Genomic DNA, 15,879 nt, shown 5'->3' with positions numbered 1-15,879 from the left:
TACATTAAACACTCTTTATTATGACTCAAAACTTACCAGGAGGATAAAAGGGTTGCAGAATAACATAAATCATGCATCAAACAAGACCTGAAATGCCCATCTCAAACAAGCCTCCAGTTTCTGATGCTGGCATCAGTAGGACAGATCCAAAAGCAAAGAAAGTGTGTTAACCAACGTATGTATTAGTGTAGGAAGACTGTTAGTGACTTCAGGAATCCAGTCCCAATCAATATATATAATGAGATGCTGTTGCATGAATGTCAATGCAATTTAGTATATGCTGCCACTGGAAATACAATTAGAGCTGGAATATTTTTCCAGCAACCTGTTCTAAAATACCTATAGACAATTAAGAGCAGAAGCTATTGAGTTGCACAAGTATAATAATGCAGAGCTGACATAAGCCTAGTCTAGACTAATTTATTATCCCTCTTGCCTCATTTCTACGAGAAGTTACAAGGGGTGGATCAGAATGAAAGGAAAAATAACACAAAACCCACAGGACCATGAGCCTGTATTTGCCCTTTATCTACAGTCTCAGAGCTCTCCACACTCCTGAGACTGCAGGCTAGCAATGAAGCCAGTGCCAATCCCCGAGTCTGGACTGAAGTCAGAGCAAATCTGAGGCCAAAGTCTGCAGTCAGCTAAACAGATACCATCAGGACAAGATCAGTGAGTGAAGCATCGGTTTAAATGAGCGCAGATTTCTGTCTGTCAGTAAGGTAAGAAAGCAGGAAAAATGTTATTCATTGCAATTCCTGAGTTCATGCTTAATGGGGCACCACTGAGATAACCGTATGGTTAAAAGTGCACTGTCTGTGTTAGTAACCTCACCCAGAGGGAGCTAATTTCTCTGGTAGCATCTTCAGCCTAGTTCATACTACAGAGTTTTGCCGGCAGAACTGGAGACAGCCCTGGCCATGGTCCACCAGCAGCTGGTGGCCTCCCAAAGCTTTATAGCAGAGCCATGCGAAGCTACCAGAAGCAAGTGGACACGTATGTACTCTGGCAGCTTGTGGGGGTGGCTTGTCTGCCACCGTAAGTTCTGTGTGCAAAGGCAGCTGAGGAATGACAGAGCCTTGGGCCAACTGCAAAACTGAACAAGCCTGAGGTAGCAGAGTTGTGGCACAGCTTTCTCCAGAAAATACATATTCAGGGGCCCAATCCAGTCAGTTGTTTCTCTCACACTACTTGTGTGACAAAAGACTGATAAAGTGTCTGAGTCTGAGCAGACCAATGACATGAACGACTCTCCGTTTTATAGCATCTTTCCTCCAAGGCTCCAGACCCCTTTCTTAAGGTAGGTAAAAATTACTCCCGTGATCCAGAGGGAGAAAGAAGGGTCAGATTTCAAGTGCCATCTGTTTTTGGCTTCAGTTCAGCTCCCATCTTGAGATTACTATTGGTGCAGTCTGATTTCTAAAGATGCGGAGTACCTTTTGACTTCCCTTACCATGCCCATTGCTCTAAATCTCTGCCACATTGGGCACCCAACACCTGAGGTCACATCTGCAAGTGATGGCCTCCATTCTTTGTCCAAGTCTGCTGAGTGAGGGACTGAACCCAAGACTCCTGCGCTAAGCAGCAGATAACAGTACTGCCTCACAGATGCCACTGGGTAGAGAATTGATTCATGCAGCAGTGAAGTATAAGTAAACAAATTTCAGTTGGAAAATGCTTTGTAATAGAAAAGGAGGCTTAATTGTGTAAAACAAGCTGCATAGCAGGGCTAGAGCTGCATCAGAGGCTTAGGAAAGGTAAGCTCCTCATCTCTTTTTGAAACCAGAATATTTGCCATCTTCACTGGGATATGCTTCCCTGATCTTCCACCTGCAGCAACTCGGGATTAGAGCTCGGCCTGCCAACTCTGCAGAGCCAAAACGCCAGTGAATATACTGTTTGTAAGCACAGTGACGGAGCTGGTTATTGAGGGTCTCAGTATTCAAGTCCAACAAGGGCTCTTTGTAGAGCAGGGTAAACTCCAGTGTGGATCTGGAAAGAACAAGCTGTTCAAACAAAGCAGAGGCTGTAATGCATGTCCCATCTTTTCTTCGGCAGCAGAGCTGTTCCCATAATGCCTCTGTTTGCTGGCATTTCCCACAGCAGCACCAAGACGGGAGCTTGTGGGAGGAGGAAGCTTCTTGCCCTTTACTTTGAAGAGGTTGCAGCTCTTGGGCTTTTGGAAGGGCAGAGGCCTGACTGGAGTGCTTGGTAGCATCAGTAAACTCCTCGGGGTATATCTGCAACTAAAATCCAAAACAAACCCATCATCAGTGAGGTAAGGACAATGTAGTGTTTTCTTTTGCAGTTTCCGTATCTGCACTTACCTGTCATTAGTACATCACTCTAACTTTACAAAATTGGATTCTCATCGCTTAAGCCTCATATTTAATACAGCAAAACAGATGTAAGACGAGTCAAGTGGCAGATCTGGAAAATGATGGCTTACCTGCCTCAAAACTGAATGCAGAACAAACCCGCAGCTAAGGGGGGCCAAGTTCCCCCAGGCTGGTTCACACACATACCATGTGGACATTCATTTAAATACACTTTATAAATTTATACCCAGTGAAAGGTGTTGGATCAACAGCCCTGGTGGCAGGAGTCCTTTATCCACGTAACAGTCACAGCACAGGCAATTGCAGTTCATGTTCCCTGGCCGTGTTCTTTAATCTCTGGATCACATATCTCTAGCACTGAACAAGTAAGTTAATTTTCACAATCCTGGACTTCCTTTGAGAGAACTAATGAGGGAAAACAATTATAGTGGATGGTTTCCTTACTGCAAACTCCTATCTAATTGAAATTGGATAGATCAAATCATTGTAATGGACATCTTCAAAGGGAGTCTGCCAAATGGGAACAGCATCTTTTAATTTTGTTCAAATACATTTATTTTCAGATTACAGAACAAAGTTAAGTTCTGGAGTTTTGCAGGGTCCTGGCCCCAGCCCTTCCAAAACTTGGTAGTGTCAGGGGAGAGGCCGGGGAAGCAAAACTCTGGAACCGAGTCCACAAACGCAGATGCTTGTTCTTACCTCAAGAGCTTGACCCTTAATATGCTGCAGACTCTTGTCCAGTGGCTTGTCTACCAGAATCACGTGTGGCTTATCAACATATGACACGTATATCACCGTCTGTAACAAGAAGAGTGAGCATCCTCAGGTGGGGCAGATCCTGCACTGTTTTCTCAGATAAAAGCCCCACAGAAGGTGCATGCTGAATGGGATGCTGTTCCAGGCAAGAGGAGAACATGGAGGAAGGCAGGGCAGAGCGAGCAGGCGCTGAAGGCACAGGGAACTGGAGCAGAGGGAGGAGGAAGAGATGCTGGTAGGAGTGAGGTGATGCAGTTTTATGGCTGAGATGAAGGCACTCAGCTCTCTCAGACTCCTTACAAAACCCTGGCCTAGAGGCTCAGCTTGTGCCACAGAGGAGGTGCAGCATGAATACTGAGAGGGAGAGTGTGAATTTGAATGTGCCACTTAAGCAGCTGATTGCATTCCTTACCGCTTTTGGTCCTGGCACAGTCTCATACTTCTTCCTGTAGTAATATTCTTTGACAGGTGATTTGCAGCAGGGAAAAATGGTTGAAGTAGTAAGAAAATCGATGATGAACACAGCCTGGTGCAAACAAAAACGAGCCATGATTCAATTTTCTTAATGAGACGTCCTCAGAGTCATTTCCATAAGCACAGGAAATAAATCTCTTACCAAGCCGAAGTAGGAGAGGGTCGACCCAATGTACACCACCAGCTCAATTAAGTCAAATTTTCCAGCCTGGTGCAAAACAGAAGTGAGTGATTAGATGTCGCCAGTGAGGACCATTCCCTTCACACTGCTCTCTGGGCAAAGCAAGGCCTAACACACAACTTGACAGCGTTTCCCTGTCTCTGTAACACAATACACCTGAGCAAGTCCAACATTTCAGAGAATATTCTAGGTGTGACAGCACAGCACCCTATGGATTTGGGGGGAATCAGAAGAACAGCATTTACTGTGCCAAAGACGAGGATGTCAAACCGTATTCCATAGGCCTTGATTAGCGTCCGCTCCTCCTTGCCGGTGGCATCCTTGAAGTACTTTGCAAACCTGAAAAACAACAAGTGAACATCTGGGCAGTTTGAGGGAAGCCCTGCGGTGGGTCTTCTGCCAGCCTGGCACTCTGGGCAGATCTGGCACCAAAGCCCAGGCAGGGTAGAGAGATGGGGAATAGCTCCCTGCAAGGGAGGCTGTGCTCGAAAGGGATCCCAGGGAAGGTAGCAGGAGTCTGGGATCACTAGAAGGGGAGGGAATCAGCTCAGGATAAGGGAGTTCCCAGAAGAGAGATAGTACAAGCCTGGGGTCTGTTATCTCCCTGCAACTCCTACTGCTGGTTCGTGCTATAGATCCTCTGCCAAGAGTGGTACCCGAGAGCAGGTACCGGTAATGGGAGCCCTGTCAGGCCCCAAGTTAGGAAGTCCAGGTGGGGGCTGCTGGGGGCAGAGCAGGCACAGAGGTGCAGGGCCTTGTACAGATGCCCTGGGTATCTATAGGGTGGGCCATGTGGCCAGTTTCCTGAGGGAAACTGGAAACAAATCTCCTAAATTGTCCCTCAGGAGAAGGCAGCCTACCCTTATGTCAGGGTGAACTTAAGACTGAGCAACATGTGAGGCAGGACCATTGGGCTTGGCCCAAGTCAGGCCCCCAAACCTCTTGAGTGTTCAAGCACTGGACTTCAGGGAGCATTTTTTTAATAATATATTTCATGTTCCAGGTCAAATCAGCCAAATCAGTTCCAACTCCTATCAATTAAGCAGGACTCAATCATTCAGAAAACCATCTTGATTGAGCAGGCAGAACTCAATCGTTGCAAACACCATGTAGGGCACTACAGCTGATGAGCGTCCTCCCTCCCAGACCCATCGCCCTGGGACTTCAGATACTCCCAGATCCACTGGCAGGCATCCTATGCACAGGCCCAAGCAGGAGAGTGGTTTCTTCCCAGGAGCCTCAGCCCCATTCAGAAGGGTGCTGCATGCCTTTAACTTCCTGACATGGTGGGTGCCAAGAACTCACACTCCTCTTCAGAGTGACTAAAGACAAAGTTTCCTTAAGCTTTCCAAGACGTACTTTAACACCTTAATCCTAACAGACCAGCCTCAGCCAGCTTTTGCTCCCACCTCGAGGCATTGCTCTTGTGAGCTGAATTCTGCACAGCTCTGAAGTGCTTGTAATCTGCCTTCCCCCTCCTCTTGTATTCATCAGCTTTCCTTTCACTAGGATCTACTTTGCAGTGAGTCACTCAGCAATACACAGCATAATGGGCTTTAATTTTCCTTGCTGGGCAGACGTGAAATGTTCTTTCATTTTCCACAATCCACGGCTGACGCATGTTTTACTGGCCAGGGCTTGGCGAAGCCTCTGATGCCTGCAGCTCTGTGCGATTCTATTTTGAGGCTGTACCAGCATCTTCTGGATTGAGCAGTTCTTCCCCATGCTACTTGCTATTTCTGGAGGATGATGAAGAAACGTTGGCTCAAAATGCCACAGAAAGTTCCTTCAGCATAGTGCTCCAGCTGGATGTATAACAGCTTCATGGATGGTCAGATGAAGCAGCTGCACCTCGAACACTTTGCACTTGGAAGTAAGTCCTGATCCTGTTCAATCGATGGGGTCCCACATTGGTGTAGAGCAGCAGGAAGAAGCAGGCTGCCCAGGCCCAGGAGATAACCCACGCAGAACAACACGCACAGTCCATGCCTCAGGAAACAACTCTGTTTTATCCTGCTACACGTTCCTCCTAAGATCCTCCCCCACACCCTCTCTCCACTGTGATGAAAGCACCCATGCGTCTCATAAAGACCTACGGATCCCCAAACCTACCCAGGAAGGCAAATGATTACTGCTTTTTGAGTTTACCCATTGCCATTAGATTCCACTAGGTAGAGAAGATGGCTGTACCATTGCAGTCGTGCTACCCTGTCTTGCCCAAGTCACATCTCTGTCAATGTGTTTACATGTGTGAAGCTTCCCCATGCAAGGGAATTCTCCAGTCTGCTTGATGGCTTCACACGTTCAGAAGAAAAGAGAGACTTTTGGAGCCAGGTTTGGCTCTCCCCTTCTGTAACAGGAGACCCTAACTCCATTACTAGAGAGTGAGAGAGAGTACAAGGGTCAGAGTGGGAAAAGGGACACTCGTCTTTAAGGTGGGCCACTTGCAGGCTGGAAGGGGCAGCCCCTGGGGATACATAAAGTGAGGAGAGCTGACCAGTCAGGCCCTGGCACTGCCAGGGAAAGGAGCACCTGGAATAGAGCTGTGTGGTGACTGGACCTGAGACTGTTTAACTGGATAGGCCCAGGAGGGCTGAGGGCAGGGGAAGCCCCAGCACTGAGCAAGCATGTAGTCTGTTCATTATTTGTGGGTTGTTTTGGACCTAGCCAGGCCTGTGGCTGGTGGGTTATGTTGGGGACTAGCCAGCCTGCAAAGCTGGGGAATGGGCAGGGTCCTCTAATTGCAGACTACATACAAGCCTGAGCAGGGATGGCCCAGTGATACGAACACAGGGAAAGGTACCTAAGTTTGTCCATTTTGACTGAACTGAGGAACTGTTCCTCAATCGTTGTTACCATCAAAGCCTGTCCCACATGCCCTGTTGTTTCTTGCCTGCCACATCAAGCGAGGGCAGGCAAGGGCTGACCACAGGACCCTGGGACACTTGGGACCTGCTGCACCTCCACCAGCACAAACCTTGCGGGGGTCCAGAGAAGTCAGTGGAATTATTTCAGATTTATGCCTGTTTCAGTAAGAATAACATTTGGCCCCATAACCTAGCTGGAACAGAACCCTGGCTGAGTTATTTTTGGCACAAAAAATGGAGCTTCCTCCTTGGAGACTGTACACATGCTTAGAAAATAACTGAGACCCAAAGCTGAGAAATTAGATGGATGTTTTGCAAACTCTCCTCCACCCCCTGCTTCTAATTAGCTTTGTCAGACTCTTTTGGGCCAATTTTCTATTAGGATCTAATCAAACTCCCTGTTACCCATTAACCTTCCCTGCCCTACTTTTTCAGATTACGCATCTTTCTGATGTTAAACCTTTCTTTTGGAGGGAGGAAGAGGGAAATTGGGTGCGTGACTTTTTTTTCCTTTGTCCATGCTGATTAGCACAGTGCTGGCCAGTCACGGTGCAAGCTGGCAGTCTGCAGGTTTCCTCCGAGCAGCCTGCCCATGCTTCATCGTCTGAATTGACCATACTGCTGGGGACTGGAGGTTTTTTTCAGCAAAGTTTTCAAACAGCCAAGATAGAGAGCATGCTGCTGGCTAGGTATGACAGTGAATGCCTGTCTCTTACCTGAAGTTGTAACCAGGGTAGTCTTTGGTGGTTTTGTCATCGAGACGACGAAAGCTGTACTTCGGACTACAGTGGTGGAACCATTTGTCCAGGTTACAGTCCCAGTTAATCTCGATACCCATGATTCCACCCTGCAGCCAGAAAAAGGAAATGAGCTCTACAGCATGCTCAGGAACACATGTAGAAGACTGAGCAGGGTCCCGTTCTGCCATTGCTCTGTGCCCCAAACTCCTAGTGAAGTAAAAAGAGATCTGAGGGTGTTCCAGTGGCAGGATCGCACCCACAGATGTAGAGCAAGTATAAATGCATTTCCACATCAAGCCAAGGGTGCTTGTACATGACTCTAAATTCCTGCATGCTAGAACCTAGAGTTCACCCTAGTTCTGGAGGCATCTTCCTGGTTTTTTGTGGGTTTTTTTTCCTCATCCTATAATTAAAAACAAAATCTTGACTTAGCTCACCCTCTCTGACCATGGTTTGATTCAGTTAAGCCAGAGACAGCTCAGCTCAAACTTGAATGAACTCTGACAGGAATCCCAAATGCAGATCTGTACCTGAATGTTGAAGTTTTGATGGACTTGCAGCCTGTCTGGACACTGGAACCCAGTAGACGGGGTTTGGTTATTGGTTCTGTGCAAATCACTTTATTTCTCTATAACTCCCTTTCACCCTTCTGTAAATACTAACCTTAGAGATGGGTTGTGAGACTCAGCTGGCTAGTTTGCTACACGTGTTCTGCTTGGGACATTCATAAAATAAGACTTGGTGGAAAAGCACAGGCCAGGATATAAGGCACTATTTCCAGATGAGCTTTTGGGAGGTTCTTTCTCCCTAAGACATTACTGAGAGGGTGCCCTTTAGCAGAAGTGAGAAAAAGTAGGAATCCCTGCTTGACTTTGACTTAGGAAGACTGTTTAATTAATGAACACAACATGTCACTCTGTGCTGTAGAGTGCTCAATGCTATATGAGGTTCTGGTCTACAACTGGGTGTTATGGTAATACAAATTGGTAATTACAGTTCAATCAATGTAGGTCTAATCCTGGAAGACACTGAGCATTCTTAAGTCTCACTAACTCCAGGGGTAGTTTGGGGGCACTCTGAACCTTGCTGGATCAAGCTCTAACTGGAACACGTCTGTTATGAGAAGTAATGCAATATATTAATGAGGAAATAAAAAGAGCAATAGTGCAGAGGAATTCTAGCAGTGATCATGAAACCAAAAGAGTGCTTCAAACCTGAACTGCCATGTCTGAAAAATTCTCTCCTGTTGCTTGGAGAATATCTCCCAGCCGGAAAATGGGACAGGTGGGTGCAGTAATCTTGTTGAATGTGCATGTAATATTGAATTTTGGTAAAATATTATTTCTGCAGAGAACAAAAAAAATATTTGAAAGGGTAAATTAAAGTTCTTCTCTGAAAAGCATCTATAAATGCAGCTATGTTCACTCAATTTACAAATAAATTGAGGCTTTCTTTTCTTATAGCTACCAGCTCTACAGACACCAACAGGGGCCTGAGAGCTGAGCTGGTTCCTTGACTCATTGGGCATTACCACCAGCAAGACTTTGCAACTCATATGTATTATGTGCTAAATGATACTTATGATCCTAACCCTTCAGGGGTTTTACTGAGGCAAAATCCATGAGAATTTACAAGCAAGTCTGTTGCTGATGCATGAGAGGAAATAGAGTCAGTCTCACCCTCCTAAAACTGTGTTGGCTTAGGAAGAATTAACAATAGTAAAAAACAGTAAAAATAATTTTATCTGCCAGGTACATTCACCCCTGAATATACAGATCTGTTGAGTTAGACAAGCCATTTTTATGTAATCCTTTTTGGGAGAATTGCTTCTCCAGAAGTGATGAAGTAACGTTTTTACTTACGCAGTATAATTAAATTTTGGAAAGTGGATGTTGTTCTTTATTAGTACCGTGAAGTTTTCAGCACTCTTTAGAAGGGCAGGCCTAAGAGAAGAATATATTTATAAATTTGTAACGCAAGCTATTAAAACAGCTATCTTCCTGGAGTTAAATAGCTCCATTTATGCCACACTATTTTACTATTACTGGGAAAATTATCAGGAGGAGGAATATGACACTGAAAATAATGAGTTGTAGACCCAGGAGTTGGATGTCTTGGGGGACTGCGAATGGAAAACCTGGCTTTCTTAACTGCAACTGTGTCTTTGGGGCAAGCATTATCTTCTCACATTTGCTTGTATGGCACGTACATTATGGGACTGGATTCTGATCGGGATGCCTAGATACTACTCTAATAACAAGGGTAGATTGCCACAGCAAATCTTGCCATACAGGAGCAGCAACCAGTGGTGCCTGCCAGGTCACTTCTATGCATTTTTGCCTACAGAAACTGGTATGCCTTGACCAGTCTAGACTTAGGGGCCACCTTACATTGCATTACCCTTGACCATGACCTTTAATTTGAATTGGGCAGGGTGGGTCAGGCAATTCCTATAAGAGCTAAAAGAGCTCAGCTGAAGGACGAGCTGTAGGAAAAATCGTATGTTGTGGTGGAAGGCTTTATAGCAGGGGTACACGGACAGGGACAAAGGCCTCTGTGGGTTCTGCAGGAGACCCTGGGTCAGGTGAAAAAAGGAACCCTTTTTGAACAATGCTTTTGTGCTTACCCTGAAAAAAAGTCTGATAGATTTTTGCCTGTCGTATTCCTGCTTCCAGGCTTGAAGAAACAGACCAACCGCTCACAGGAACAAAATTATATTGTGCTTTAAACTGGCACAGCTCCATTTAAGTCAAAGTTGCTGCACCAGTTCTCACATGCAGGGAATTTGTCCTGTATATCCAGCAGTGAGGTCAAGTTTAATATAACAGATGTTTGAACTAGTTTCTTGTGTACGTACGTCAAATGCTGCTAGTTAACAGGGACTAATGGAATAATATATCCTTAGATCTTAAGTAGAGTGGTCATCTTATTAATTAATGAATTAACTTTTTCTGATACAGATGAGTGACTTCACATTTAAGTGGAACTTTTGAATCTGCAATATTTTATAATTGTGGAATCAAAGCAGTTAGAGATGGGGAAACAATTAAATTAAAATGTCCCATTTATAGTCTACTTCTGGGCTCAAGGAAGAGTTATTTTCTCCAGTATATTTTTTGAGTTTTGTCAAATTTTACATTACCAACACTAGGGCATTTTACTGCTTCCCCTGGGACACTGTTACAGTCAGAATTTAAAAGAATTTCCCACTTATACTACTAATGAGACCCATATTGTGTTTTTCCGTAACATATTTATAAATCATCAAAATGCTGCTACCAAAATAATGATTTATAGACCTGTCTTTTATGAAAGAGAAGATGTTAAAAGATAACTGTCAATAATTTCTAACAATAATAATAAGGGCTAGAAACGAAACTGCTGTTTTACAAGGTGCATTTCCAGTGGCCCACTAGGAGGGGCTGAGAAACCTCAGCTCTCACTGCTTTGCAGGATCATACCCTTAATTACTAAATAAACAGGCAATACGCCTCTTACTTACACTGGGGGACTTTTTACTGATTCCACAGGGCACCACGCAGAGACTTGACAGGTCTTAATAGTTGCATTATACTGTACACACTTTCCTGTCTGAATTCCTGTACAGAAGGGGAAAAGGAGTTGTTGAATTGGCATGTGAGGCTTGAGTCTGCCCTTTACAAGGCAGTCTCAAAGTACTAACAGATCACTGGCTGCAGTCGGGGAACTTAAATCAGAATATAGCTTTCCATTCGTGCAGCTCTCTTGCAGTGAAATAGATATAGGAAGGGCTTTCAAGACTTCTGCCACACCTAATCAGTGATTAAGGCATCCCTTTGACCATGTATGTCACTGCTGCATGTATTGTTAGTCCATGCACAATATTAAAGTAACTTCCTGCAACAGAAAAGCAAAGGCTTAAATCAACTTTGTGAGCATAATAGAGCAAGAATAACCCACTTGGTGCAGAACTTCACTCCCATCATGCTTTCAGCAGGATATTGCTTGGCAACTTACTCAACCAGTGAAGAGTGAAGTATCGTGCCATCTGGACAATGTCACTTAGCTAATCAGGCCTGATGCAGGACACTGACATCTCTCCAATCCTAAGAATTAGCCAACCATTTGATAGGTGTCTTGGGCATTACAGCATTTAATTACAACTCAGTCCTTGGATCACTCTTCAGAACTGTCACCAATTTCAGTGGAAGTTGCACCGTGGAGTAGACTGCAAGCATGGGCTCTCTTTAAATGGCGCGTGACAGCTTCACCACTTCATCTTTCTCTGCTCCCTCTACCTGCTTCCTCTGCACCCCCTTTTGATAAGGAGACCCAATGAGCTCTCCAAAGGATAGTCAATGAGCAGATACAGATTTCACATCACTTCTCTTCTTGTTCTGTTTATCTCTGGCTCCCAAACCCATACTTTCACATCCCCTTCCTTACCCTTGCATATCCTGGTCACATCTTTGGGAACTGTGTGTGCACATCTTGCCCAATGAGAGTTCCCCCCCATCTCAAAACAGTTTGGCTCTTCAGTTGCAAACTCTTCAAGCATTATTGTCCCCGGCAGCACTTTTCTGTTACATGCCATGCCATTTTGCACATGCTGGCTCCTGAGCCAGATCTAATGTAGCTGTGTTCACGTGGTGCTATAGTTCTGCAAGACAGTGTCTATCAGCCCACCCACAGCGGTGCCCTGAGGCACCCAACTACCACCTCTTTGGAGGGTTGTGCGCATAGCTATAGCACAGTGCTGCCCAGCTGAACAAGAGTGGTACAGACATGCCTGAAATGATTGTTCCTCTGCCAGGCTGAAAGCAATGCTGCATTGTATCAGTAAGGCTGATTCAATGCCCATAAGTACTCCTATTTTGATGATGAAGCCAATAATGTGTTAGGTACCCGTTAGCATTTTACCAGAGCTGCACCACCATTCTGTCTGTAGAAACAAGGTCTTGTGCAGCCTGAGACTATCAACAGTGCAGCAGAAGGGGGAAGCCAGAAACGAGTTCCAGTCTGAATATGGGACCCACATACCATTGCTCAGGGAATCTGTACGCCCTTGTACACATTGCCTGTTTGAAGAGCAGATATATTTGGCAATAGGGTACTGAAAAAAAAATCAACATAAAAGACAGTTATTTATAAATATTTTCTCCCTCCCCCCACAATAAACTGATATAATTGGTTTGCCTCTCCATGCCAACAGAGACATGAGCACAAGGGGAAGAGCTAGACCAGGAATTAAGTCAGCTCACGGAGGTAGTTAGGTCAAAGGACGTGGTCATCATGGGTGACCTGAACTTTCCAGACATCTGCTGGGAAGGGCAGTCAGACAGGTCTGACCACTCACAAAGGTTCCTAGCCCAAATACAGGACCTCCATCGAACCCAGGAGGTGCACAGCCCCACCGGGGGAGATGCCTTGTTGGACCTGGTGCTGGCCACCGGCGATGACCTGGTGCGGGGGCTGCAGGTGCTCGACCACCTGGGGGACAGCGATCATCGCCTGCTGGGATTCACCATCCAGCACAAGGTGGCAAAGGCCGGCAGCAAGGCAGCAGTCCTGGATTTCAGGAGGGCGGACTTCAATGAGCTAAGGAGAATAGTTGGGGAAGCACTGAGGTCCCGGAGGGGAGGGGAGGGGAGCCAGGTGTCCAAGAAGAGTGGTTGCTCCTTAAGGAGCCGATCCTCCAAGCTCAAAGGGAGGTAATCCCAACATGGATCAAAGGGGGCAGGAGGGCGCAAAAGCCCCCACGGCTCACCAAAAGCATCTGGGAACGTCTCCTAGCTAAAAGGGAGGCGTGCACCCGATGGCAGGGAGGGGCCATCCTCCAGGAGGACTACACTGCGGTTGCTCGGGGATGTAGGGGGGTCAGGGAGGCCAAGGTGCAGATGGGACTGGGACAAGCAACCCGGATCAAGGACAACCAGAAGTCCTTTTTTAAATACATAGGGGGCAAAAAAAAGGGTAACGTGGGGCCCCTGCAGTACACGCTAGGAAATTTGGTCGTCACACCAGACGACAAAGCTAACATATTTAACGACTTCTTTGCCTCCATTTTCCTGAGCAGGAACCAGGTCACCCCACCGGGCCCCCCTCAGGCCCAGGGGAAGCGCACCCAGGCCAAGGGTCAGGGAGGATCTAGTCAGGGGGTGTCTGGAGGGTTGGGATGTATTGAAATCAGCCAGTCTGGACAATCTCCACCCACGAGTGCTGAGGGAATTGGCCGAGGTCGTTGCGGTACCCCTGGCACGGCTGTACGAGCGCTCGTGGTGCTCTGGTGTGGTGCCAGAGGACTGGAAGAGGGCCAACGTGGTTACCATCTTCAAAAAGGGAGGAAGGAGGACCCAGGAAACTATGGGCCAGTTAGTCTTACCTTGATCTTGGGCAAGCTTTTTGAGAGAATTATCCTAGTGCATGTCCACAAGGGGCCGGGGCAGAGATTATGCTCAGGGGCAACCAACACGGCTTCATTAGCAGCAGGTCATGTCAGACCAGCCTGGTGGCCTTCTACGACCAGGTCACCAAATCCTCAGACGCAGGGGTAGCAGTGGACATCGTCTTCCTGCACTTTCGGAAGGCCTTCGACACTGTCTCTCACCCCGTTCTCATTGAGAAACTGGGGGGCTGTGGCGTAGACACCCACACAGTCAGATGTGTCACCAACTGGCTGGAGGGCTGTCACAGGGGCACTGAGGTGTCCTGTGCCTTAGAGGATAGAAGGAGAGCTGTCAGTCAGCAGGGCAGCGCAGCTCCCGGTTGCTGTGGCAACCAGCCGGTCAGGTGACCGGAAGGGGGCAGGGCCGGGCCCCTTTATAAGCAGCCCAGGCCGGGGCCTGAGGGCAGTTCCCCTCTGGCAGCCGCAGGAGCGGGAGCGCTGAGCAGCAGCGTCGATGGTGGCGGTCTGACCGGCTGCAATGATGCGAGGGGAGAGAGAGAACCCGGACAGAGGTATGGGTGAGAGCCAGCATTGAGCAGAGCTGGGTTTACAAGCTCGGGGGCTGAGGATTGGGTTGCAAGCCGGTAGGCTTCTGCTGTTTGAGTTATAGCTGTTTGGCTCCGGATTCAGTTATCGTTACACTGGAGGACCGGGTGAGGGTGTAGAGGTGTGAGGAGGCCTCACGGGGGCTCCCCAGTGGCTTGGGGGTTCCCAGTGCCCAGTGGGGCACAGTGAGGGGTGCCCGTGGGGCACAGCTGTTTGCGCTAGAGAGGCGCGGTGTGTGGGGTTGCAGACCCCAGCCTGTGAGGGCGGCATAGGCCCCAGAGGGGGCAACAGGCGCGAGAGGCGTGGCATAGGCCCTAGAGGGGGCAACAACGGGCACGAGAGGCGCACAGCAAAGGCCCTAGAGGGGGCGAGAAGCTCCGGGAGTGGGCAAGTACACTAGGAAGAACCCTAGGAGAGTGTGAGTGCACCGAGGGAAGCCCCCAGGGGCAGGAGCGTGTGTTGAGAGGTGCCCCAGGAGCGGGTGCGGGTATCAAGAGAGGCCCCAGGAATAGGTGGGGCATTTTCTGATTATTAGAAACCCAGTAACGGGGAGACTAAAAAGGACCCTAGAGGGGTTCCTCAGTACTGGGGACCCCAAGGGGCCTAAAAGGCCAGGTAAGGCTTTGGTCGCCTGAGCCTAAGCTGACATCAAGTATTGACAGGACCCCGAGGGGTCAGGTAGGCCAGGTAAGGCTCAGGTCGCCTGAGCCTAAGTGGACTCATAACGTTGGCAAGAACCCAGTAGGGTCAGAAAGGCCAGGTAAGGCTCCAGCCGCCTGAGCCTAATCTGGTATCCACCATTAATGGACTTTAGAGGGACCAGTAAAGGTTTAGGAGGATGGCCCAGGTAGCATGATAGCCTCGGGAAGATTGGAGACTGGCGTTGGGGCGTGACGAGCCCCAGGGGCGCCAGGTGGGTGACAGGCCCGGGGGTGCCAGAGAGGGGCACCAGGGCAGGACGAGCCCAAGGGGTGCCAGAGAGGGTGCCGGAGGGCCAGGACAGAATAAACGTCCAGGAACAGCTGCGAGGCATGGGGCGTGCTAAAGGGGAGGTAGGAGGCATGCGTTGCCCATAAGGCTGGGGGTGTTGGAACACCCCACTTGGAACGGAGGTAATACCAGCGCAGTGTCAAGGTGAGAGTAGGCAGCCTCCCTTACTGAACTTATAAGAACAAAGACATGGCAGGCGAGACGAGGGTGCTGGATCACCGTAATTGACATGGCAGGGGGGCGCTAGCGAGTTCACGGCCACTCGCAGGTCCCACTCGTGACAAGGGCCGCAGCCAGAGAGTGGTGGCGGATGGGTCACATTTGACCTGGAGGGATGTGGGCAGTGGGGTCCCCCAGGGCTCGGTCCTCAGGCCCGCACTGTTCAACATCTTCATCAGTGACTTGGACGTGGGAGTAACAAGCACCTGCTCAAATTTGCTGACGACACTAAGATGTGGGGGGATGCGGGCACGCTAGAAGGGAGGAATAGGCTGCAATCAGACCTAGACAGGTTACAGGGGTGGGTGGATGAGAACAGGATGGGTTTCAACCCTGACAAGTG

The 15,879-nt window shown here is 48.1% G+C and overlaps 1 protein-coding gene across 1 annotated transcript in view; it reads right to left on the bottom strand.

The window, feature by feature from the left end:
- The window catches only part of P2RX7 (purinergic receptor P2X 7), a gene marked incomplete at its 5' end in the record, with an annotated part of 18,723 nt that continues 2,844 nt past the window's right edge, over positions 1 to 15,879 (bottom strand). Inside the window, 10 exons of the mRNA XM_019538708.1 lie at positions 1 to 2,246; positions 3,039 to 3,137; positions 3,508 to 3,621; positions 3,712 to 3,777; positions 3,996 to 4,089; positions 7,334 to 7,464; positions 8,572 to 8,701; positions 9,220 to 9,300; positions 10,860 to 10,956; positions 12,377 to 12,449. Of these exons, the coding sequence (XP_019394253.1) occupies positions 1,767 to 2,246; positions 3,039 to 3,137; positions 3,508 to 3,621; positions 3,712 to 3,777; positions 3,996 to 4,089; positions 7,334 to 7,464; positions 8,572 to 8,701; positions 9,220 to 9,300; positions 10,860 to 10,956; positions 12,377 to 12,449 (1,365 nt within the window). The remainder of the gene's footprint in view (positions 2,247 to 3,038; positions 3,138 to 3,507; positions 3,622 to 3,711; positions 3,778 to 3,995; positions 4,090 to 7,333; positions 7,465 to 8,571; positions 8,702 to 9,219; positions 9,301 to 10,859; positions 10,957 to 12,376; positions 12,450 to 15,879) is intronic.

Source organism: Crocodylus porosus, unplaced genomic scaffold (assembly GCF_001723895.1).
Source record: "Crocodylus porosus isolate Cpor-Errol unplaced genomic scaffold, CroPor_comp1, whole genome shotgun sequence".
In the NCBI taxonomy this organism is placed as follows: Eukaryota; Metazoa; Chordata; order Crocodylia; family Crocodylidae; genus Crocodylus; species Crocodylus porosus.
The sequence above is the reverse complement of the archived record's forward strand: the minus strand, read 5'-3'. Positions and strand labels throughout refer to the sequence as shown.